Source organism: Staurois parvus, unplaced genomic scaffold (genome assembly GCF_062004578.1).
Source record: "Staurois parvus isolate SC_StPar_1 unplaced genomic scaffold, SC_StPar_1.0 ptg000145l, whole genome shotgun sequence".
Classification (NCBI taxonomy): domain Eukaryota; kingdom Metazoa; phylum Chordata; class Amphibia; order Anura; family Ranidae; genus Staurois; species Staurois parvus.
Genome location: NW_028317941.1, coordinates 603,118 through 627,801, shown reverse-complemented (window position 1 = coordinate 627,801; position 24,684 = coordinate 603,118). Strand labels below are relative to the sequence as shown.

Here is a 24,684-nt window from a genome sequence, read left to right as displayed (position 1 = left end):
ATATATATTTGTGCATATGGTTTTTTGTATATCTGGGCCATACAATATTGAGTGGCTTGCATGATATTTTTAATATAGCGCCGTATTGTTTGTTTTATATTTTAGTTTATTGTCTTGGTGCCGTGGCTGTGGCACTCTCAATACTGGCTGCTTAAACTACCCATCTGTATATAGTGGCGCAGGAGATCTATTTTATTTGGATATTAAAAGCAAATGTTTTTTGAGTACAAGAGTACAATATTTTTATACAAATGTTCTTACAAATGTTCGTGTTCTACTGGTGAATGGCCAGCTTTAGAACAAATATACAGATTAGGAATTTTGTTTTCAATATGACTTTCCTGACCTGCATGTTTGGTCACAGTCAGTCAAGTAGCACTTTCAGTAGGTCCTTTGTGGATTTTGAACAAAATATTAAACATTTTTTATGATGGCATAAGTACATCTTTTAACTTTAGCTCCGTGCTGCGGATATGACCTCTGAGACACAACTATCAGCTAGTGTTTTTGTGGTTGCAGTATATTCGATGTTCTACTTGGGCAGGAAGTCAGGTAACAATGACAGAGAGAGAAACAGATGCAATGTGAAGAAGAGAAAGGAATGCGTGAAGAGAAGCCTAAAACGATCGACTGAAACCAGGACCAAAAAGAATAGCAAGTAAGGTAGAATGTTCCAGGAGAAAAACTGACCCAGGTTGGCTGGACCTTACAGAAAGATCAAGAAAGCGGATAACACAAAAAGTATATCAAGAAAGAAGCCGAAATTAGGCAACACAAATATATGAAAGACACTGTAAGGGAAACAATGATCGCAACTTAACTGGAGTATTATTCACAGCTTCCTACTTACAGGTAAATGTCTTGGTTCCAAAGACGGAGCATGTTTGTATATTTTCCATGCTTTGGACTAACAATGCCAAAGCTCTCTTCAAAAATATATGATGAATGTGCTAATTTATGATTTAGGATTATTGAAGCTGTATTACTGGAATTAATTATAAAGAGTGTAAGTACCACTGCAGTGTGTTAGCCCACATCAGATTAAGGTTTTTTTAAATTGACTAATTATAGCTGGTTTATGATTGCTATTGCACTCTGCTACTCTTTTATTACTTTATTTAACAACCACCTTCTTAACTTCCAAATGCACAGCTTTTACATTTTTGTTGACAGACTTAAGTTTTCCTTTCCCCAAAATGCCACCTATTTTGTATGTACAGTATGTATCCATTGACTTCTGTGCAGAATCCCAAAAGCATCTTAATACATTATATTGATTGTTCTGTATACAATTTTGTGCTTTATGGTTTTGTGGTGTCTGCAGCTGAACATACAAAAAATGTGCTTTGGAGTAATTTGTATTTGAGGGTAGCCCAAACAGTGTGCATGGATCATGTTAATACAGCAAAGCATTTATTTTTGTAATACATACATTGTAATACATTTTATTTCCCAATGTTCTCGTGAAATTTTGTGAAGATCTTGGTTGATACATGAGCTATATATCATATAAAATGGCGTCTAGCTCTGTCACAGTTTCCTCTTGGTAATTTCCTAAGATGGCTGAACCACACAAAACCACACAGAACATACATGTCCGCAACTTCATTAGTCTCATTTATGTCCATTGATGTTTGTATATGCCGTTTCAGCAGTACAGTGCCAATGAATACAGTAAGGTGTCGTTCCAGTTCATGATTTTCTGGTATTTTTGGAGTTTATCAGCTGAACTCTCAAATTTGTTTTACTGTTGGCGACATGTTTGTAGAAGGTATTTTCATTTCTTACACAAAGAATATTTCTAGCCACTCCATAAGCTTTTTGAGAATGAGCAACATTGTTTACAGAAATGCTGTTTGCTTGGAGCCCCAAGGCTGTGGGTTACATTTACCGTACCTAAGCTTGTCCCTGCAAAGACTTTGTACAAAGCAGACCACAATTTAGGTAACTATTTGATCTGCTTGGTATAAGGAATACCCATCACTCTGTGTAATACTCAATCAACAAAACAATATTTTTGGATGGGTCCAAAGTATGTGCTGATTTAGCACTTAAAGCAAACCAGCGGGTTCTGTAGGTTTTTTAACCATGCTCCTTTCTAGGTTTATGACAGTGACAGGTTTCTGCATAGCTGTTAGTTTTTAATAGCCTGCAACCCTGGGTTGTTTCGTAGAAGAAACTGTAACCAAAGCTCACATGGTTGTCATGTGGCCCTGACCCTACCCTATACCTGGCCAGTGAAGACACACATTATATTTGTGGCCACTAGGAAGATCCAAACAATAAGGAAGGTACAGGCAGCAGCAAAAGGAAGGACTACATGGTTACCAGGCAAGGTCTGGACAGTTTTTTTGATAAAGTACCCAAAGAGATCAGCCTCCTGGGGAACTCTGCAAAGAATCCAGAAACACACGCTACCAGTTAAAGAGCCAGATTACTGTGCTGAGATTGAATTTCTAAACCTTCTGATCATGGTTGATTGCTGATCTCCTTACTTTGCATAAAATCACAGGGCAAATAGGATGATCTGGTTGCATGAAAGATTTGCTTATCTCATTATAATTCTTCATTACCTAACTGCATTGTACCTGTAACTGCAACTACCTATGTGCAATCTATACTTTAGACCAGTAGTCTCCAAACTCGAATGGGCCAAGTCTGGCCTGCTGCAAGATCTCCTCTGGCTCTCTGATGTAAGAGGAAACTTTGATGAGGCCTCTGATGTAAAGTAAAATCTCATGTGAGGAGGGACTCTGATGTAAGGGGGAACTCTGATGTAAGGAGGGACTCTGATGTAAGCGGGGACTCTGATGTAAGGAGGGACTCTGATGTAAGAAGGACTTATATGTAAGGGGGGATGGGTTCAAGTTTATTTGGAATTTCTTTGCTTTGCTGAAGTTTTTTTCTGTTGCTTGAAATTAATTCATGCTAATTAAAAAAAACTCCAAGTAAAACGTATTAATTTAAATTTGGTTAGGCCATTTATAAAACAGTTTTTTTCAGCTCCAAGAATATTTGTAAAATATATATGACCCTCGTACCTAAATGACACTATGTATATAACTAAGACTATAGATACAGTATGAATGCAAGGCTTCCCACAAAAAAGAAATACAGTCTTCTGCTGTTAGCTTTAGTGATAAAAATTTCCAAAAGCATAATAATGTAATAATGAAGAGCTTTTTGGTGATAGTTCCAATAGAATTTGCACAGATTTTTAGAAAACATGGGCAAGGAACCCTTAAAGCTGTATTAAAACCTAAAAACAAAAACGTTATGTTTTGCAGCTCACCGGTCTTTAAATGTGGTGACTGCATTTGATTTCTTTTTTTTTATTACTTTCCTTTCATCTGGTGATTCATCCAATAACACACTTGCTGTGTTAAGCCCCATACACACTGGCTGAAAATCAGCCAGTTCAGTAGGAACTAGACGACTTTCAGCCTCTGTATACAGTTGCCTGTCCAACACAAGCTTGTCTAACAACTAGTTTCTGTTGAATGGACATGCTGGAAAACCAGCATCTGATCAGCACTTGCAGCCAATGGCTGTGAGCGCTGATCAGTGTGTTCTGGCAGCAGGGGAGTACAATGACACAGCAGGGAAGATCGCCGCACCAACATTATTTGTGTTGGTACAGCGGTCTGTCAGGTTTTTCTCCTTTAGGTTGAACAAAAAAAAACTGAGCATGTGTACCCAGCATAAACGTGTTTCCACTCTGGATGGAGGAGCAATGGAGCCACACTTGGACACAAGCATTGTCAATCTAAGGGGAGGGTAGTGTTAGATGTACTAGCAGATTTAGACTTTACTAACAAACTAAAGCCAAACTCCAGCTAACACTTTTTAAGCAGTGTGCCCTTTCACACAGGCAATCCAGACTGAATCACAATGTCTATCTTTGGTGAGCAGATGTAAACAGACGATCATCAGTTTACATCCGCCTACATCCATAGCAGTTCAGGTCCATTTTTTAAATGGAAGAAGGCTGTGTCCTTTTCCATTTAGACAGATCTGAATGGATATAAACAAATGTTGCCTGTTTACATCTGTTCTTTTTATGTATGTTTTTAGGCATGAAACATTTTTTTTTGTTTGTACTCTTTTCTTCAACAACTAAAAAAAATGGATGTAGAACTGAACTGAGCTGAACTAAAGTGCAAACTGATATTAACTGAACTGAACTAAAGATGGACATGCAAGCTGATGTAATCTGAATCAATACAGTATTCATCACTTTATTTCAGCAAAAAACTTGACTGAACTGATGGTTCCTATGTGGAAGGACCCTTACAGCAAAGATGTTTTCCTTTTGAGATAAAAGGTTTTATATAAATGAATCCTGAAAATCTTTACCTGCCACTTTTACTGGACAGTTTAATCTGTTAGAGGAAGTTGAAAAATAACAGACTTAGTGGATGCATTAACAGGTAAAAATAAAGGGAAAAAAAGCCTTGTTTAATACTGCTTTAAGTAGCCTCAAAATTCGAGGTGGGGATCTCAGAGACAGTAGCTAATGTATCCCACCTTCAAGTGTTGGATGTGATAAGTATGGCAGGGCTTTTTTTCTCAGAGAATAGGTGCAGGACCTCACTGCCCCTACCCTGCTGTTCCTCAAAAAGAGAAGTAAACCAGAACCAAATAATCTACACATTACCCAAGGCGCAAGAGGCAAGGAGTACTGCATTCAGGAGTGCATAACAAACAGGGCTCAGGAGTGTGTAAAGTGCTGAGAGAGTGTACTGTCCCTTGACCACAAAAAAAAAATCACAAGGAACAGGACATGTAAATCTCCCCTCCAATGTAACCATTTATTTCTAACCTTTGCACACCTCTTTGCTTACTTCTGTGCCCCCATCCACAACTCACATCTGCAACTCTCATCCTCAGCTCACCTTTCTCACCCCTATCCATGGCTCACCCCGTCTTCTCCCCGTCCACAGCTCACCTCTTCTTCTCCCCATCCACAACTCACCTCTTCTTCCTCTGTCCACAACTCACCTCTTCTTCCCCCCTTCCACAGCTCACCTCTTCTTCCACTATCCACAGCTCAAATCTGCACCCCTGTCCACAGTTCACTTTTGTACCCCTGTCAACAACTCAATTCTGCACACCCCTGCCCACAGCTTTCAGTTCGCAGCTCACCTCTGCACCCCCAACTACAGCTTGTCTGTGCCCCCTTGCACATTTAATTTCTGTACCCCCATCTACAGTTTACCCCGAACCACACTCTTCAACCCCCACCTTTAACCTCTACCCCCCTACCACCTCTACACAACCTGCCACCCCCCCAACTTCACAGCTCTTGCTCCCTACACAGCTCTAACTTTGCACAACCTGCCCCTCTTTCCCAGTGCAGCTTCACTAACACCCCTTTCCTCTAGGTCTCACCTCTGCAGAGATTCCCCTTCCCCATTCTTGCCTCTGTACAACCTGCAGCCCCCCCCCCCCCCACTACACAACTCTCACTTTTCACAACCTGCCCTTCTTTCCCCTTAAAGCTCTAAACTTTTTTTTCACAAATCCTCCACAATCCCAGCTGTCACCTCTGCACTAAATCACCATATCCAAACTCCCCACAACTGCCTTGCTGCACAATGCCAACCCCCTTTTCCCTCCACACAAACCTCACAGCGGTGCAGCTGGCAATGATCCGTTAGGTGGGTGCTTTTTTTTCCCAACAGAATGCATTCACTGCCTATTAGACCTGCGTAGCACAAAGCCAAGGAAGAGATTTAGAACACTTCACTTGGCTCTGTGATACACAGGTCTGACAGGCGGGGGGTGAGGACAGGAGCCACCTCCCGAAGTACCACATGAAGGAAAAAAAAATGGGGGCGGCTGTGGTATCGAAACCCGAGGCACCCAATGATACACTATATTGCCAAAAGAATTGGCACACCCCTCCAAATAATTGGATTCAGGTGTTCCAATTACCTCAACAGGTGTATAAAATCAAGCACCTAGGCATGCAGACATGCAGACTCTACAAACATTTCTGAAAGAATGGGTCGCTCTCAGGAGCTCAGTGAATTCAAGCGTGGTAATGTGATAGGTTGCCACCTGTGCAATAAGTCCATCCGTGAAATTTCCTTGCTACTAAGTATTCCACGATCAACTGTTAGTGCTATTATAACAAAGCGGAAGCAGCTGGGAACTACAGTAACTCAGCCACAAAGTGGCCACTTAAAATGACAGAGGGTCAGAGCATGAAGTGTGCAGAAGTCGCCAACTGTCTGCAGAATCAATAGCCAAAGACCTCTGAACTTCTTGTGGCCTTCAGATTAGCACAACAACAGTGCATAGAGAGCTTCATGGAATGGGTTTCCATGGCTGAGCAGCTGCATCCAAGCCTTACATCACCAAGTGCAACGCAAAGTCTTGGATGCAGTGGTGTAAAGCACGCCACCATTGGACTCTAGAGCAGTGCAGACGTGTTCTCTGGAGTGATGAATCACGCTTCTCTGTTTGGACATCAGATGGATGTGTCTGGGTTTGGTGGTTCTCAGGAGAATATTACTTGCCTGACTGCATTATGCCAAGTGTAAAGCTGGTGAAGGGGGAATTATGGTGTCGGGTTGTTTTTCAGGGGTTGGGCTTGGCCCCTTAATTCCAAAGAAGGGAACTCAAGGTGTCAGCATACCAAGACATTTTGGAAAATTTCATTCTCCCAACTTTGTGGGAACAGTTTGGGGATGACTCCTTCCTGTTCCAAAATGACTGCACACCAGTGCACAAGATGGATCCGTCGTTTGCTGACGTCACGCCACCGCTACTGATGGTCGGAGCGGTGGCCATCTTGATACACTTTTTATGCTTTTTGATTTCTGTCTCCACGTGGATACTTTTCAATGTTCCAATAAATACTATGCTATATGCAACTTTATTGGCTCCTGTGGTGAGCTATTCCGTCTAGGACAAGGGCTGACTTCCCATCCGAGTGCCCAGGATGAAGAATTTGGTCCAGTTTAACCCTTTGGCCGCCTTCCATTCCCAGATGTTTAATGCTTGATTGCCTGTTACCAGTTTTCATCCTGTGAGTGTACATCCAAGAGGTGGTGGATTCTTTTGTGTGATCATCAGCACATTTGCACTCTGCACCTTAATGATTCTACGCCTTATGGTTTCACAGACAATTGCTTCCATTTATGGACATTTGACTATATAAATAGCACATTTTAACCACGGACATTGATGTAGAGTTTTATCCTATTTATATATCTCAGATTTTATATGTTTATTGTAACATCATTTACTACTGCAATTTACCACGGACATTATTGTATTTAGATTCTGCCCGTGATACACTTTATTATTTGGCATTTCCTATTTGAGCTGTTTAGCTGATATTTTCATGCTTTTACTTTACTGTTTCACTCAGCTCATTCCAAAGAACAAAGGTATACCACTCAGGCAAACAATCCAGATCAATCCACAACAGGTGCAGGCTCTGGCTCGCCACCACACTCGATGCAATAGGAAGAAGGGTCAGCCACACACTGGAGGATAGATCAATATAGTGTGTATTTATTGATCCACACGACACACAAAACACCAGGACATGAATACAGGACCTGTTAACGCGTTTCACATGATCTCCTGCTTAATTCACTCAGCTCATTACATTTATGATGCACTTTACCATATTGTTTGATTTTTAGATTTCACATTAATGTTCTTTTGCACTTCTATGTCTTGCACTTTACCGTTCCGCAATATATATATATATATATTTTTTTTTTTTTAAGCGCTGCACTTTCTTACATATAATATAGTGTATTTGCCCTGCCCAGTACATGCCCTGGGTGACCAGCAATGGCAAGCAGAAGCCTGTAGAGGAAGTGAGTAGTGCAAAATCATCCTCTACTGCCCTCTGTGTTTACTGACAGTTTGGAAAACACAGGGCTGCTGGAGGAGGCGGAATGGAGTTCTGCCATGTTCTAGCTGCAAAAAAGCTCTGAGGTACGGCTACCTGAATCTTATGAAACTCTTGAAATCCCATGAACCAAGCAACAAGTTCAATAATTACAAGTGGAGGTCTCCTCCTCCCACGCATGACTGCAAGACTTCTCCAGGTCCTCCCCCATCCTCTGGAACTCACTACCCCAATCCATCAGATTGTTGCCTTCCCTCCTCACCTTCAGGCGCTCCCTGAAAACCCACCTCTTCAGGGAAGCCTACCCCACCCTTACCTAACAGCCGTCCTCCTTCATTCCCCCTACCACTCCATCCCTCACAGCCACTTCCTCCTGCACCACTACCCCCTCCCTCCTAGATTGTAAGCTCGATAGAGTAGAGTCCTCTAACCCCTCGTGTGCTGTTTGTTGTTGTTGTACTGTTTCATGTATTGTCCCCCCCTCTATTGTACAGCGCTGAGCAAACCCTTTGGCGCTATATAAACTCGATGTAATAATAATAATAATAATTTTGGCATTTGCACATCAACAAATATAATATAACAATTCACTTCATTTTTCCTTATCAAGCTAAGCTAACTGTAATATAAGTTCCACGCTTTTCTGCAAGTTTATGACTCTGTGTTGGGGTCCTGAACAGCTGTGCAGTAACAGGTACCCTTTTAAGGCACCAAAGTAGCAACCAAGGTACAGTCTCTAGATAGAGAGTCTAAGATTCTGCACATTATTGAAATAACAGCTGTGCATTCCTATTAGGATAGTTCACCTTGAAGAAAGTCTTTTCCCAGAAACTGTATTTATTTAGAAGACACTATTGTAAAACAAATGGCTGTATGTAACCTCTGTAGGTGAACAGTCTTTACTTGAGTATGCAATAGAATCACACTGTCCCCTGATGAGAATATCCATCACACTGTCTTCTGTGATGAACAAATACTGTAAGTGGAGGTATAGCAGTTCTGGGTTGTAGCAGAGTAATGCAATGCTAGAAATTTGGGGGCAGTGACTGGTGCCCAAGGAACTTCTTTGCAGAGACTGTGTGGCACTTACAGTACAGCAGTCAGCTCTACTCAGTCCCCAGGAAAACAGAAGAAACTGGGGGTAGCTGCACCAACTTCTGTGCGCTGTCTTTGAGGCTTTGAACAAACAGCAAATCCTTTCTCAACTACACTCTTTCAGAAAGTTCTCTCACCAAGCTCCTTTTTCCGCAGACTGTGGTGAGGAACATTCTTCCCTCCAATGTCATATCCACACATAATAGACTGGTAGATGTGCCATCTCATAGAGGTAAATTGTGGAGACCATTTTGGGATAGTCTTAAGTCTATTAAGCTACATTGTTAGCAAACGTTTAGGAACAAAGTGATCTCTAGTGGCAGATAACAATATGTGTGAGATAGTAAACAAGTGCTGTCATGTAACATGAAAATGGCAGTTTTGCACACTAAAACAATTCTTCAATATATGTACGCAATAGGCATTATAGCAATGTCTCTGAGGTGGTTACACTGAAAAGAATTGTACAAAGGTTTTTAGTGAATTTTATTACATTTTTAAACTAAAGTTTTATATCATTGTTGAAATTCTAATAATTTCTTTTACAACTGATACAAGGTGCCTTTGCAATGCTGGTGTTGCAGACCTTTTTTCTTTTCTCAACAATTCAGAGACTATGGCTGAATATTATACAATTTTCTTGAGATTTTTGGTTTAGATTTACCAAAAACCATATAATATGAGGTCAAACCTAACAACACTTTCAATTGTATCCAGTTAGGCAGGCTCTTGCACTACATAGTTGAAGGTAAATCTAAGGAAATTGGGCAGAAACTGGACAGAAAATTATATAGTGTATGGCCAGCATAAGTCTCTGGTTTAAAAGCCATACAAATTCATGCAAGAAAGGAGGGAAATGGGTGAAGATGTATAATTTAAATTAGAAATCAGGACTAGAACTTAGCAAGCATAAAACTGCTCTCACTCTCTTCTAACTCCTATACTATCTATCCTGTAGAAGGATGATGTTTATACTTACCTATTCTCAGGGTGCTCCAGTCCATTCATATGATCTTCACAGCCAGTTTCAAGGGTGAAGAAGGACAGGCGAGAACTATTACCCCATAGTAATCCTCAGGGAGATGTCACCACATAGGTATGCCAACCGTTGTCGACATTCTTTCCTCTCCCCTTATGCTGGCTGCTGGAGAGATTGTGTGACCCAACTGGGGTGCTCTGAGAATAGGTAAGCATATGCATATTCCTTCTACAGGGTAGTTAGTATAGGTGTTCGGAGGGGTGGGAGCTGTTTTAAGCTTAGTTAGTTCTAGCCCAGACCTCTACTTTAAGTTTCAGCTATTTAGATCTGTAACCATGTGAAACAGAGCCTAGAGGTGTAGAGCTCCACTTGCTGTCCAGGAATAAAAATGATAAAATATTAATATTTACCCAATTTAAAAAAGATTTAATTGTGAATTTTACATTTACACTAGAAAATTCAGAAAGGGAGACAGTTGCAATTTATTGGAGTGTAATTAACAGAATATTTTCAAGCAGCCATTTAGGGTTTTCACTTGCCTTTGAACACTAGTGATAGGGCAGGTATGTTTCATTGAGTCACCTCTTATTGTTGACATGTTTGTCTCAGAATGTTTTGCTTCTCATTATACCCAAGTCATACTTAAATAGGGTGAGGTAATTTGAAGTATATTTTGGGTGTCACAGAGACCTTACAGAATTTGATATGATTCTGGTTGTATCCCCAGGAGAAACATACTGTATACTGGGTCTTTATGCTGGTCTATTTGTTGGATGTGCTTTCAAATCAAACTTCCAATGGCCTGCTTGGAGATAAAATCCATAATTTTAGCATTACAGAACCATGTCTTAATGGATTAAGCAAATCTGCCCAGCTAGGAAAAAAGCCAGAGTGGGATTTATACTTTTTTGTAGTGTCTAGAAAGCACAGTTACAATGGAATATTAAGATTTATTTTAGCCACACAACAGAACACTTCTAAATTTCAAAATTACTCCAGTGCCACGTTCGATGCTTTATAAATTTGGTGAAACACAGCTAACATAAAGACCTCTAAAAGTGGCATATAATGAAATGTTAAATGACACTTCTTTATTATAAGGAGCCTTAGTAGAGTTACCATTTTCTCTGCAGTATGCAGGCACCTCTTCTCACAACAGACCCTTTCAGGCTTGAGTGAATCCTGGGGCTACATTGGGACTGCCAGGTGTTGCTTAGGAGAGAATGGGGATCAGTTACAATTGGGAGTTATCATAGGTATTGTGTATAAAGTGGACATATTGCTTATAGGAATGGCAATTTGTGCAGACTTCTGTGTCTTCAGAACAAAAAGAATTGATAAACCAATGTAGCGCTACTCCTGTAGGAGCCACTGGTAGTTTGCCCAGGCCTTTCCCCATATTTTCACCCTCAGACAAGCACACAGTATTTCTGATAGCCAGGTGCACACACACTTTGGCTTGTTGTCTCAAATAACCAGTCTATGAGATGTTTGTTTTGTTTTTTTATGAGATCTTGGATAGGGAGGGAGAATTTAGAAAAGAACAAAGTACAAGGAGGACACTATCTGACTTCTGTTTTAGCTTTAGGTGAAGTCCATGCTGGAGAAGATAAAAGCTTATCTCTTGCAGTAACAGTAACTTTAGGCTAGAGTAATGTCCCTCATAGCAAAGAGTAAATGGACAAAACTCTTCAAAACACTAGCCAGTGTTCCCTTATCTGGACCTTTAGCTGACTTTATAGCACCATGAGGGAATTAAAAGCACAAGTCTCTAAAAAGCAGTCGAGTTTGTACTTTGTATTTAAAAATATATAAAAAAAAAAACAATAAAAACCTATTGAAAAAAGTCTATAGAAAATTTAGGTTGTCTGTACTCACAAAATGTCCAGTGAAAGCTGGTTGCCTCCTTCCAACTTTCAATTGGCAACTCTATACTAGTGATACCAGACCAGATCTTCAATAGACACCCCCTCTGCAAGCTCTCTGTAGAACCAGGGTCACTCTCTCTGACTTCAGGCCCTCTGGTCGCCCACCTGAGGCCGCATGGCAGCAGATGCCATGAGGCCTCAGGTGTGCTCATGGCAGCAGATGCCAGGGGAGACAAGCATGGTGAGGTGAAATCCACTCCTTAAAAAGACCCTGAGCCCATATGCTCACAGAATATAAATACAGGCTCCCAGCATGTAATAGAGTACCATCCCCTGTAATTAGCCATCCATATTCATGCTTTTCATTTGCATAGTTCCCACCTAGGTTCTGGAAGGCTCTCATTGCTTCCAGAAGGCAGGAGGAGCTCAAAGCAGACTCAAACAGCAGCAGAATACCATGAGAAGTCCTGACTAATAGACTGCAGCACTTAAGCAGAATGCCAAGGAAAGATTTACCTATTAGCTCCTCTGTTAGGCACAAGAGCAAACTACACTAATCTAACTATGTATATCCTAGCACCTATCTATGAGGGTGCTACACTAATAAGCAAAAAGTACAGAATTTTCAGGGTCAGTAAAATAGATATACAGTGACTAGAAAAATTCACATAAACAGCACTCTGTCATACTAAATTAAACTTGAAAAAGAGTCGTAAATAAACCAATTATAAAGGAAATAATAAAGAAACTTCCACCAAAGTGAAAAAAAAAACTGTCACGTGATTGCACCACATGGACCCAGTTTGCATGCTGACGTCACAGATGGTCACGCTCTGATGCGTTTCATCATTCCAACTTCCACTGAGGAAGTCGAAAATGATAAAACGCGTCAGACAAGACCATCTGTGACGTAAGCACGCACACCGGGACCACATGGTGCAATCATGTGACCGTTGCTGCCGGAATCCATAGGAACCAGCATGTGGTGAGACTGTCACCAGCCGCAGAAGCGGCGGCCATTATAAGTGCTATCCTTACAATGTGCTTTACTTTTTAACTCAATGTGAGTGTCATTTTAAGGGGATGGGGTTAAGGTAATACATGTGTTTACAGAATCACACTATGTGGCTGTTTTATTTTGCCCATATATGGAGTGGAATTGATATAATTTAATCTGGATGATGAGGAGATCGGAGCAGGAGTGATCATTAATTCATTGATTGGAGGTTGCTTTTTGGGCTGCTGGCTGATTATCCTACTGTCGCTTTCACAACCATTCAGCATCTAGGAGGTTGTTTTCTACTGATTTTCCACTGTTGGTTATTAACCAGCTTCTGGTGAATGTTGAATTCAATGGGGTGATAATCACTGCAGGATCACATTGATGGTGGATCGAGCTACCTTAAAGAGATATCACATTACTGAAATGAACTGAACTTTTTCACAGTTTTTTTCACTTTGGTGGAAGTTTCTATATTATTTCCTTTATAATTGGTTTATTTATGACTCTTTTTCAAGTTTAATTTAGTATGACAGAGCGCTGTTTATGTGAATTTTTTTAGCCCCTGTATATTGATTTATGAGTTATTTAAAACGGCTGCTCTGTTTTACTATATATAATTTAATTTATGTGTTATTTTCATCATCACTTCAGCGTGGAAATATAGGTTGTGATTCGCAACTTACCGTATATATATTGTTTGAATTTTTGTTTCAGTAAAATAGATAACCATATCCTTAAGCCTAGTACACACAATTAGAAAATTGTACAAAAAATACCACTTTCACAGCGATCATACGATAATCTGATCATTAGAACATAGCTTTCAGTGTGTATAAATTTGAAAAACAACGCTACTCAACACCCCCTTGTTTGTTATACCCAAACTCTAATAAATGTTATGCAAAGAGTCACCTGCAGCCATGCAAATAATAAATATAGCAGGTTTCTTGAAAAAACTCAGTGTGCCATGTGCAGAAATCAAAGTGCTATGTGCAAAACATCTATACAATAAAAAGTGTCACGTGCCATAAATAATTACAGTGCAATAAATATATAATTCATATACTAATGATAATTGCTGTGCAATAAACATCTAATTCATATAATCATAAATAATAAACCAATAATAAAGTCTGTGATAAAGAATGTCCACAACAAATAACAATTAATTACTGTGCCTTCTTAATTTTCACCACCAATAAGTGCTCCTCTACCACCAGATTAAACAAACTCATGGGGCTTTAGTCTAGATGATGATGATGATGATTAACCTCCCTGGCGGTATTCCCGAGTGTAGCTCGGGGTAAAGTTTCTGTACCAAAAGCGGTAACCCCGAGCTACACTCGGGCTTACCATGCGGCGCTGCATAGGGAGTCCCTCCAGCACTTACCTTGTCCTTCGCTCCCATGATGTGTCCCCTGCAGTGTCCCCAGCCATCTCCTCCGGCCGATGCCGGCATCCGACTTCTGTGTTCCGGTCCCTGTGACGTCGGGACTTACGGGCGCCGCCGACGGTGGGAAATTTTAAAATTTTAAAAAAATATAATTTTTTTCAAAACTAATTTTACATAATAAAACATTGCTGTTTCAAACCATTTCACATACATTTTGTCCCTACTGCTTTGTCCTGTCCCCTGCCTGCATTTTGACTGTTCTTTCTGCCTGGAAACTTAGAAAAGTCCATGGCGTACAAAAAGCATCCCTTTATTTCAAAAGCGGTTTTAGACCGGCAAGAGAACAGCGATAGTAAATCAGAACCACTTGCAGAATTGAGTGATAATGATTCGTGGAGAAATTCGTCATCAGACACTGAAAACAATTTTGCGACTTTGCTCAGTGATGTGCGAACTTGGCGCTATATTTCAAATTTCAGTGTTTTTGGTTTGATTATATTATTGAATTAAATGTATTATTATTATATTATTATTTTTTATGATTATTTATTAAATTATAATTTATGATTTTGTGTTTCAAATTTTATCATACCCCGGGATGTTTAATAGACTCTTGTTCGGACAGATTTCAGTGAGTTATTCCTAAATATTACAGCCTACAATAAAAAAACTACATATTTCCATGCAAAATAATGGTACCGCTTTCAGCACCAAAAATCTGAAATAATCATACCGCCAGGGAGGTTAAAATAAATAAATAATAAATAAGTGAATAAATGCAGCACACCTGTCAAACCACTGGCTGTTAAATCAGAATGCATGATTTAGCAATCCTGTATGTTCCAAACATGAAAAAAATATATGGGTCTACACAACTTTCACCCAATATTCACACATTTTTCTAATTGCATTTGAATGAAAAATGTATGAATACTGGGTAAAAACTGCAGGAATTTTGTGTGTAAAATTTATACAGTAAATAGACCTTGTAGTAAAAATATTATCTTTCCTAATTAAAGTGGTTGTAAACCCTTACATATACAGTGGATATAAAAAGTCTACACACATTTGTTAAAATGTCAGGTTTCTGTGATGTAAACAAACAAGACAAAGATAAATAATTTCAGAACTTTTTCCTCCTTTACTGTGACCTATAAACTGTGCAACTCAATTAAAAAACAAACTGAAATCTTTTAGGGGGGAAGTAAGCATAAAAAACAAAAATAATGTGATTGCATAAGTGTGCACACCCTCTTATAACTGGGGATGTAGATGAGCAGGGCCCTCGATCTCCTCATGTTTTGCATTGTATTGTTATTGTTCTGTCACATGTTCTGTCCCCTTTGTAATGTACAGCGCTGAGCAAACTATTGGAGCTTTATAAATACTGTATAATAATAATAATGTGCTCAGAATTAATCAATCACATTATAAATCATGTTAAATAGGAGTCAGTACACACCTGCCATCATTTAAAGTGCCTCTGATTAACCCCAAATTAAGTTCTGCTGTTCTAGTAGGTCTTTCCTGACATTGTCTTAGTCGCATCCTACAGCAAAAGCCATGGTCCACAGACAGCTTGCAAAGCATCAGCTTGATCTCATTGTTAAAAGGTACCAGTCAGGAGAAGGGTACAAAATAATTTCTAAGGCATTAGATATACAATGGAACACAATGAAGACAGTCATCATCAAGTGGAGAAAATATTGCACAGCAGTGACATTACCAAGAACTGGACGTCCCTCCAAAATTGATGAAAAGACAAGAAGAAAACTGGTCTGGGAGGCTGCCAAGAGGCCTTCAGCAACATTAAAGGAATATCTGGCACGTACTGGCTGTGTGGTACATGTGACAACAATGGGCTATGGGGTAGAGTGGCAAGACGGAAGCCTTTTCTTACGAAGAAAGACATCCAAGCCTGGCTAAATTTTGCAAAAACACATCTGAAGTCTCCCAAAAGCATGTGGGAAAATGTGTTATGGTCTGATGAAACCAAGGTTGAACTTTTTGGCCTTAATTCCAAAAGATATGTTTGGCGCAAAAACAACACTGCACATCACCAAAAAAACACCATACCCACAGTGAAGCATGGGGGTAGCAACATCATGCTTAGAGGATGTTTTCTTCAGCTGGAACTGGGGCCTTAGTCAAGGTAGAGGGAATTATGAACAGTTCCAAATACCAGTCAATATTGCCACAAAATCGTCCGGCTTCCGCTAGAAAGCTGAACAAGAAGAGGAACTTCATCTTTAGCATGACAATGACCCAAAGCATACACCCAAATCAACAAATTAATGGCTTCAACAGAAAAAGATTAAAGTTTTGGAATGGCCCAGCCACAGCCCAGACCTGAATCCGATCAAACATCTGAGGGGTGATCTGAAGAGGGCTGTGCACAGAAGATGCCCTCGCAACCTGACAGATTTGGAGTGTTTTTGCAAGGTCATGATGTTCCATGCTGATAGACTCATACCCAAAAATACTGAGTGCTGTAAAAAAATTAAAAGGTGCTTCAACAAAGTATTAGTTTAAGGGTGTGGACACTTATGCAACCATATTATTTTTGTTTTTTATTTTTACTTCCCTCCACCTAAAAGATTTCAGTTTGTTGTTCAGTTTATAGTTCAGTTTATAGGTTACAGTAAAGGAGGAAAAAAATTTCTGAAATGATTTATCTTTGTCTCATTTTTTTACATCACAGAAACCTGACATTTTAACAGGGGAGTGTAGACTTTTTATATCCACTGTACCTGCTTACGAGACTAGCCTAAGATGATACACAGAGGTTGTTTCACTTATGAACAATGTCTCATAATGGCTTGGGAAATCCCGTTATTTGCTTGAGTACAGAAACATTGTAACAGTTTATTTACTGAGGTTCTGTGTAGCTATCCTATTTGTTTGTAGCATTTTTAATAAAGATGTTAAGAAAAAAAAATCATCTATATGCACATAAATTTACTGAATGAAGACTCTTTACTTAAGGATCTTTATGCAGGTACAATGGGGTGTGGATGTAGCTCTGAATATGAAGATGACTGGATGGAAAATTTTGATATTTGTGAAAACTGCCATTTGCCACGGGAAAAGTCACAAGTGAGTATGATGCTATTTAAAGTTTATGTAAAGATTGTCAGATAAAATGTTTAGCTGGTTTTTAACCTGAAATATGAAGTAAACCGAAATTTTAAAAGAAAAATACATTGGAATAATTAGCTTGTTACAAACAGTACCTAACAGCAGTATAAATTGTGTAATGTATAGAAAACCAAATTTGTTTTCTACCACTGAGTAGGAAATGGGTATGACTGATCATATATGTAGCAGGTCCACTCCACAGGTCACAGCCTCTGAACTATTGCATGTAGGGCAGTTTCAAATGCTTTCCTCACTCTCTGCATTTAGTTCAGGCACGTTAATTTGATCTCCAAATCTGTTGTTTTGTAGCAACCTTGGAAAATCAATGTACATCAATATGTAATGCGCCCAACATGCAGGGCTAAGAAGATGAGGGCAGGTGCAGTCTCCTTCAAACCTGCTGTATATTATCAATCTGTCATAAACGTCCCACAATTAGGACCTCTACCATTCTAAGAATGTAGAACAAACTTCAACATGCAAAATGCTTTTATAATAAAAAAAGCTCCTGGTCAGATTTAGGAATTACTCATGTTTAAACTTCCCCCTATAGACCATAATGACAACTAAAATACAATAGTTGCTTTACTGCAGTTTTAAAAGTTAGCATGTTTAATACAGCCATCATATGTTGATGATCATCTATATTTATTTTCTGTGTATGTGCATGTTTTCAACAGTATTCAAATAAATATACATTTTGGGTAAAAAGCAGGGATTCTTTTAATTAAATCTGAACTTACCTCTGCCAGTACACCCTGTTTTCTGATGTAGTGCTCAATACATACAGTATATATAAATAAATACATAGAGTTTTTATTAATAATACATGGCCAGTGCCATAGCGTAGGGGGGCAGCTGGGCCAGTCATTTAGAGGGGTGCAGAAAATAGTCCTGCGCCATCCCAACTGTGCTGGGTCCGATACCCCAGCCAGCCCTCCTTGTTAATTACAGTTGTTTTTAAGGAGCAGCGGCTACATCCTTAACGTTGGATGAGTCCTCAGCTGTCAGCAGGGTTCCCGCTAACAACTGAATGTAAACAAAACAATTGCTGGCAATGAAAACTTAAAAAAAAACAGTGTGGGGGTCTCCCCCATCCATACTAAGAGTCTGGTATGGATTTTGGGGGAGAACCACGCTGTTATTTTAAAAAATCCATACTAGACTTTTATCCGAGCATGCAGCCTGGCAGGCCCAGGAGGCCCAGGAGGTGAGCAACCCCCCTCCTGGACCATACAGGCCATGTGCCATCAACATGGGGGGGTGCTTTGGGATAGGGGGGCTTTTTTAAAATTTTGGCATGGGGTTCGCCTCAAAATCCATACCAGACCTAAGGGTGCGATATGGATTTGGGGAAACTCCAATGCCGTTTTTTTTTTTAATTTTGGCATGGCGTTCCCCTTAAAATACATACCAGACCCTAAGGGTCTGGCTTGTATTAGGCAGACCCTGCTATTTTGTTAACAATGGGCGGCCGGTCCTCCTTATAAACGCTATCACTATTAAAACTCTTCTTTGAAAACGCTCCTTAAGCAAAAATGCAAAAACATTAAAATTAGCATTTCTATCCAGCATTTTTTCTAGTGGTTTTGGAGCTGCTAGTGTGCATGGAGCCTAAAAGCCCAAGAATCAGGGTGTGCAAATTACTTCCCTTCCCCCAGGCTCTGACAACCCATGCTACGCTACTGCACACAGCTTAGAAAACAGCAAAGGAATTAAAGAAAATAAATTGGACAATGTATTGTTCTATCTTATTGTAATGTAACATCTTGCCACGGTGCAGTAAACCAGGTGTGACCTATGTATCTGCAGTAAAAAAAATACAGTAGTGGCCCATGAATAAGGTTGTGGTGTAGCCATACCGCTGCTACACCATAGAAAAAAAAACATAATGCACATTTATAAAGCACACCAATGTGCTTTACAAATGTTCAGGACACCAGGAGCAATCAAAGGTTGTAAGGTTTATTATTGTCATCTGTGTCCCATTGGGGAGATTTCCCTTCACTTCCTGTCACCTAGCCAAAACCAAAAGTTAAAAAAATCCCTCTAAAGATAGGTAATTGATAGTTGTCACAAGGGTCAGCAGAACGAATGTCCTCATTAGATGAAATAAACTATCCCTGTTCTGGGGACAACCCAAAATTTGGGATTTTTTGTTATTCTACTATCACTTTCATTGATAATGGTAAATAGGACTAATAGAGATAGTGAATGGGGGCACAGACAGCAATAAAAACCTAACAGGTGTTGAAATCCCTCTCAACTCTATCAAAACTCTATTCCTTTTAGTTGCACTTTAAAATTAAAATGTAGGCCATGGTGTGGAGTAAGTGATTGGCACTCTTGACTTGCAGCAGAGGGCTTGAACCCCGTCATGGCTACCATCTACATGGAGTTTGTATGTATGTTCTCTCTGGCTGAATTCTGCAGTGTTTAGAGATATACTGTCAGTACAGATTCAGCCAAATGCAGCAAAGTTTATTGGATGGCGCTTCACAGTACAGATGGACAATGATCCAAAACACACTGCAAAAGCAACCCAGCAGCTTTTGAAGGAAAAGAAGTGGAATATTCTGCAATGGCCGTGTCAATCACTTGATCTCAACCCCATTGAGCATGCATTTCACTTGCTGAAGGCAAAACTAAAGGCAGAAAGACCCACAAAGAACAACTGAAAACAGCTGCAGTGAGAGCCTGGCAAAGCATCAGAAAGGAGGAAACCCAGTTTTTGGTAATGTCCATGTGTTCCAGACTTCAGGCAGTCATTGCCAGTAAAGGATTCTCAACAAAATATTACAAATGAACATTTTATGTATGATTATATTCATTTGTCCAATTACTTTTGGTCCCTTGAAAAAGGGGGGATGGCTACTCTTAAGAGCTATAATTACTAAACCCTTCCTCCAATTTGGATGTACATACCCTCAAATTAAACCTGAGTGTGCACTTTCAGCCCATATCCATTATATACAGTTGCAAGAAAAAGTATGTGAACCCCTTGGGATTACGTGGAGTTTTGCATGAAATGGGCATAAAATGTGCTCTGAACGTCATCTAAGTCACAACAATAGAAGAACACAGTCTGCTGAACATAATACTACACAAACATTAGATGTTGCCATGGTTTAATTGCACATAACATGTAAACATTCACAGTGCAGGGAGGAAAAAGTATGTGAGGCCCTAGCTTAATGACTTCTCCCAGAGCTAATTGGAGCCAGGAGTGAGCCAACCTTGACTCCAATCAGTGTGATGATATTGGATGTGTTGCTGACAGTTGTCCTGCCCATAAAAAACACACCCCTGTTTTGGGTTTACTGGTTTCAAGCACTGTCTGATGTGAACCATGCCTCGCAGAAAAGAGCTCTCAGAAGACCTACGATCAAGAATTGTTGACTTGCATGAAGCTGGAAAGGGTTACAAAAGTATCTCCAAAAGCCTTGATGTTCATGTGTCCACGGTAAGACAGACTGTCTACAAATGGAGAAAGTTTAGCACTGTTGCTACTCTCCCTAGGCGTGGTCGTCCTGTAAAAATGACTGCAAGAGCACAGCGCAGAATGCTGCATGAGGTAAAGAAGAATCCCAGAGTGTCAGCTAAAGACCTACAGAAATCTCTGGCACATGCTAACATTTTTGTTGACACATCTACAATAAGGAAAACATTAAACAAGAATGGAGTACATGGGAGGACACCACGGAGGAAGCCATTGCTGTCCAAAAAGAATATTGCAGCACGTTTGAAGTTTGCAAAAGAGCACCTAGATGTTCCACAGCACTACTGGCAAAATATACTGTGGACAGATGAAACCAAGATTGAGTTGTTTGGGAAGAACACACAACACTATGTGTGGAGAAAAAAAGGCACAGCACACCAACATCAATACCTCATCCCCACTGTAAAACATGGCGGGGGGAGCATCATGGTTTGGGGCTGCTTTGCTGCCTCAGGGCCTGGACGGATTGTTGTCATTGATGGGAAAATGAATTCCAGAGTTTATCAAGACATTTTGCAGGAAAACGTACGACCATCTGTCCGCCAACTGAAGGTCCGCAGAGGATGGGTGATGCAACAGGACAATGACCCAAAGCATACAAGTAATTCAACAAAACAATGGCTGAAACAGCACAGAATACGCCTTCTGGAGTGGCCCAGTCAGAGTCCTGACCTCAACCCGATTGAAATGCTGTGGCATGACCTTAAGAGAGCGACTCACACCAGACATCCCAAGAATATTGCTACACTGAAACAGTTTTGTGAAGAGGAGTGGTCCAAAATTACTCCAGATCATTGTGCAGGTCTGATCTGCAACTACAGGAAACGTTTGGTTGAGGTTATTGCTGCCAAAGGAGGGTCAACCAGTTATTAAGTCTAAAGGTTCACATACGTTTTCCTCCCTGCACTGTGAATGTTTACATGTTATGTGCAATTAAACCATGGCAACATCTAATGTTTGTGTAGTATTATGTTCAGCAGACTGTGTTCTTCTATTGTTGTGACTTAGATGACGTTCAGAGCACATTTTATGCCCAATTCATGCAAAACTCCATGAAATCCCAAGGGGTTCACATACTTTTTCTTGCAATTGTAACTATAGCTTGAATATGTTTTGGTAAATACCTGAAAAAAACAAAAATTGTGCCTGTGTCCAAATACATATGGACCTAAGTGTACATACTGTATGTGGATTGCCCATAGCAATCAGGCAACAATGACTGTTTTTGTCTTGACTGTACTAAACTGTTTTCTCCACCCTTTCAAAATAGGCCTAATGATGTTAAGCAACCTTCTCATTAACATGACAGGTTTGGCCAGTGTGCCACCTCCCTTTAAATATGGATGTTCCAAGGAATGAGAATAGCCTTACTAAGGGTGATATATTTATGTTTTTCTCTCAGATGATCACACGATATGATGTACAAGATCCATTGGTTTCATACATGTCCCAAGTCCCTCCGAATTCTCCACTTCACGGTAGGAACAAGACCACAGATTTATTTACACAAAGTTGATGTGGTGAATTTTAACGTAGATGACTAAAACAGATCCTTTTTTGTAACTTGTTTCCATACAAATTCCACGGTGTTGATTTTAGGTAATGATTTGACCATCTGACGCCTCCCAAAAAAAAAAATTAGTCAAAAAAACCCTTTAGTTTGTGAACACCTGAGCCAGCTTATGTTTGCAACTACAATGGTGAATACCAGGGCAACGGATGAACATGTCAAAACTATATAATTAGTTCTATTCTACACTACTCTTATAACATCAGCATTGCAATGGCAATACAATCAGTAGTTATTTATGACATTATAAGAGTTAAAATTCTCCTTTTCTGCTAGTCATCTCTTTCCAGGCTTTTCTGGATTCCCTGCTTGCTTTGCAGCTTCTCCTCTGCTGTTTACTTACAATGTCTAAGAACTACATATCCCATGGTACCTTGTTGTGTGCAAGCAGTGATTTCTGTACTGACTCCACCTCCTGAAACTCCTCCTCTCAGCACCTCTGTAGTTCAGAAGGCAGGCTCTGTGAAATGTGTGACACAGCTGTGACCACTCACAGGACATAGTGAATACATGTCACAGAATACAAGGAAGTAATTGTGCAGGAACAGGGGCGGACTGACCATTTGGAAACTCGGGCACTGCCTGAGGGCCCAGAGTCAGTAGGGGGCCCCATGAGATGCCCCTGGTACCTTTTTCATAGGCTTTTTTGAGTTTGGGAAAGGACACAGGAGCCCCATGATCCCCTATTGCCTGGGGGCCCCATGAGTTGTCAGTCCGCCCCTGTGCAGGAACTTCACACATCTCTATAGCGGTTCTCCAGTGTTTTGGGACCTGTTATTTGCCTAGGCCAGAGATGGCGAACCTTTTTGAGCCCGAGTGCCCAAACTGCAACACAAAACCAACTTTTTTATTTCAAAGTGCCAACACTGGAATTAATCACTTGCCTACCGGACACTTCTACCCCCTTCCTGCCCAGGACAATTTTCAGCTTTCAGTGCTGTTGCACTTAACAATGACAATTGTGCGGTCATGCAACACTGTAACCATATGCAATTTTTATCATTTTTTCACACAAATAGAGCTTTTTTTGGTGATATTTAATCACCACTGGGTGTTTTATTTTTTGCACTATAAATGAAAAAAGAGCAAAAAAATAAAAAAAATAAAAGGTTTCCTTTGCTTCTATTCTAAAATTTTGCAAACAGGTAATATTTCTTCTTTGATGTGCGTTGGTGAGGCTGCACTGATAGGCAGCACTGATGGGCATTGATGAGGCGGCACAGATAGGTAGCACTGATGAGGCGGCACTGATTGGTGGCACTGATAGGCAACACTGATAATGGGTACTGATAGACAGCACTGATAGGTGGCACTGACTGACATCACTGCTGGGCACTGACTGGCGGCACTGCTGGGCACTGACTGGCACAACCGCTGGGCACTGACTGGTGGCACTGACTGGCAGCACTGCTGGGCTGCACTGATGGGCACTGGTGGGTGGCACTGGTGGGCACAGGTGGGTGGCACTGGTGGGCACAGGTGGGTTGGCACAGGTGGGTGGCACTACTGGGCACAGGTAGGTGGCACTTCTGGGCACAGGTGGGTGGCACAGGTGGGCACAGGTGGGTGCATTGCTGGGCACAGGTGGGCGCACTGCTGGGCACAGGTGGGTGCATTGCTGGGCACAGGTGGGTGCATTGCTGGGCACAGGTGGGCGGAACTTGTGTGTGGCACTGCTGGGCACCGATCATCAGGGCACTGATGATCAGTGACCCTGATGATCGGTGCCGTTCCCTGCTCTGACAACTGCCGGTTTTCAGCAGTAATTTCCTCACGATCTGCATTTGCATTTCCCGGTGATCAGCGTGTCATTGGACACGGCTGATCACGTGGTAAAAGGCCGCTGTGATTGGCCTTTTACCACGTCACATGATCAGCTGTGTCCGTAGGACACAGCGATCACGGAGATCGCCCGGTGCGCGCCCCTGGGGGTGCGCAGGAGAGCGCGTTGTTCCTCTTCTTCCTGGCGTGCCCACTGAGATGGCTCTGCGTGCCAGCTCTGGCACGCGTGCCATAGGTTTGCCATCACTGGCCTAGGCAGTTCGAGTGGAAGTTGGAAAAAACTCAAATGTGCCAATTCTGCACAGGGAGCTAGGGACAAGTTCTTAAAGCTGAACTGCCCCTTTTGGTTGGAGCTCTGCTTTATGTAAATGTACAAACAGCAGGATCATTCAGATTAATAGGATGAGACTAGAAATAATTGAAATACATTGTGGAAATGAAAATAAGATTTTACATTTTGAATATAGATATGCTTTAACTG

The 24,684-nt window shown here is 40.7% G+C and overlaps 1 protein-coding gene across 2 annotated transcripts in view; it reads left to right on the top strand.

Annotated features, from left to right (window-relative positions):
- The first annotated feature begins 547 nt into the window (after positions 1–547).
- The window catches only part of LCK (LCK proto-oncogene, Src family tyrosine kinase), a 90,059-nt gene continuing 65,922 nt past the window's right edge, over positions 548–24,684 (top strand). Inside the window, exons 1-3 of one of the 2 annotated variants that reach the window (XM_089673821.1) lie at positions 548–852; positions 17,213–17,310; positions 22,254–22,329. In XM_089673821.1, the coding sequence (XP_089529947.1) occupies positions 17,218–17,310; positions 22,254–22,329 (169 nt within the window). In that variant the 5' untranslated portion in view covers positions 548–852; positions 17,213–17,217. Of the gene's footprint in view, positions 853–17,199; positions 17,311–22,253; positions 22,330–24,684 lie in introns of both variants that reach the window. The other variant, XM_089673820.1, reaches the window with a different exon arrangement.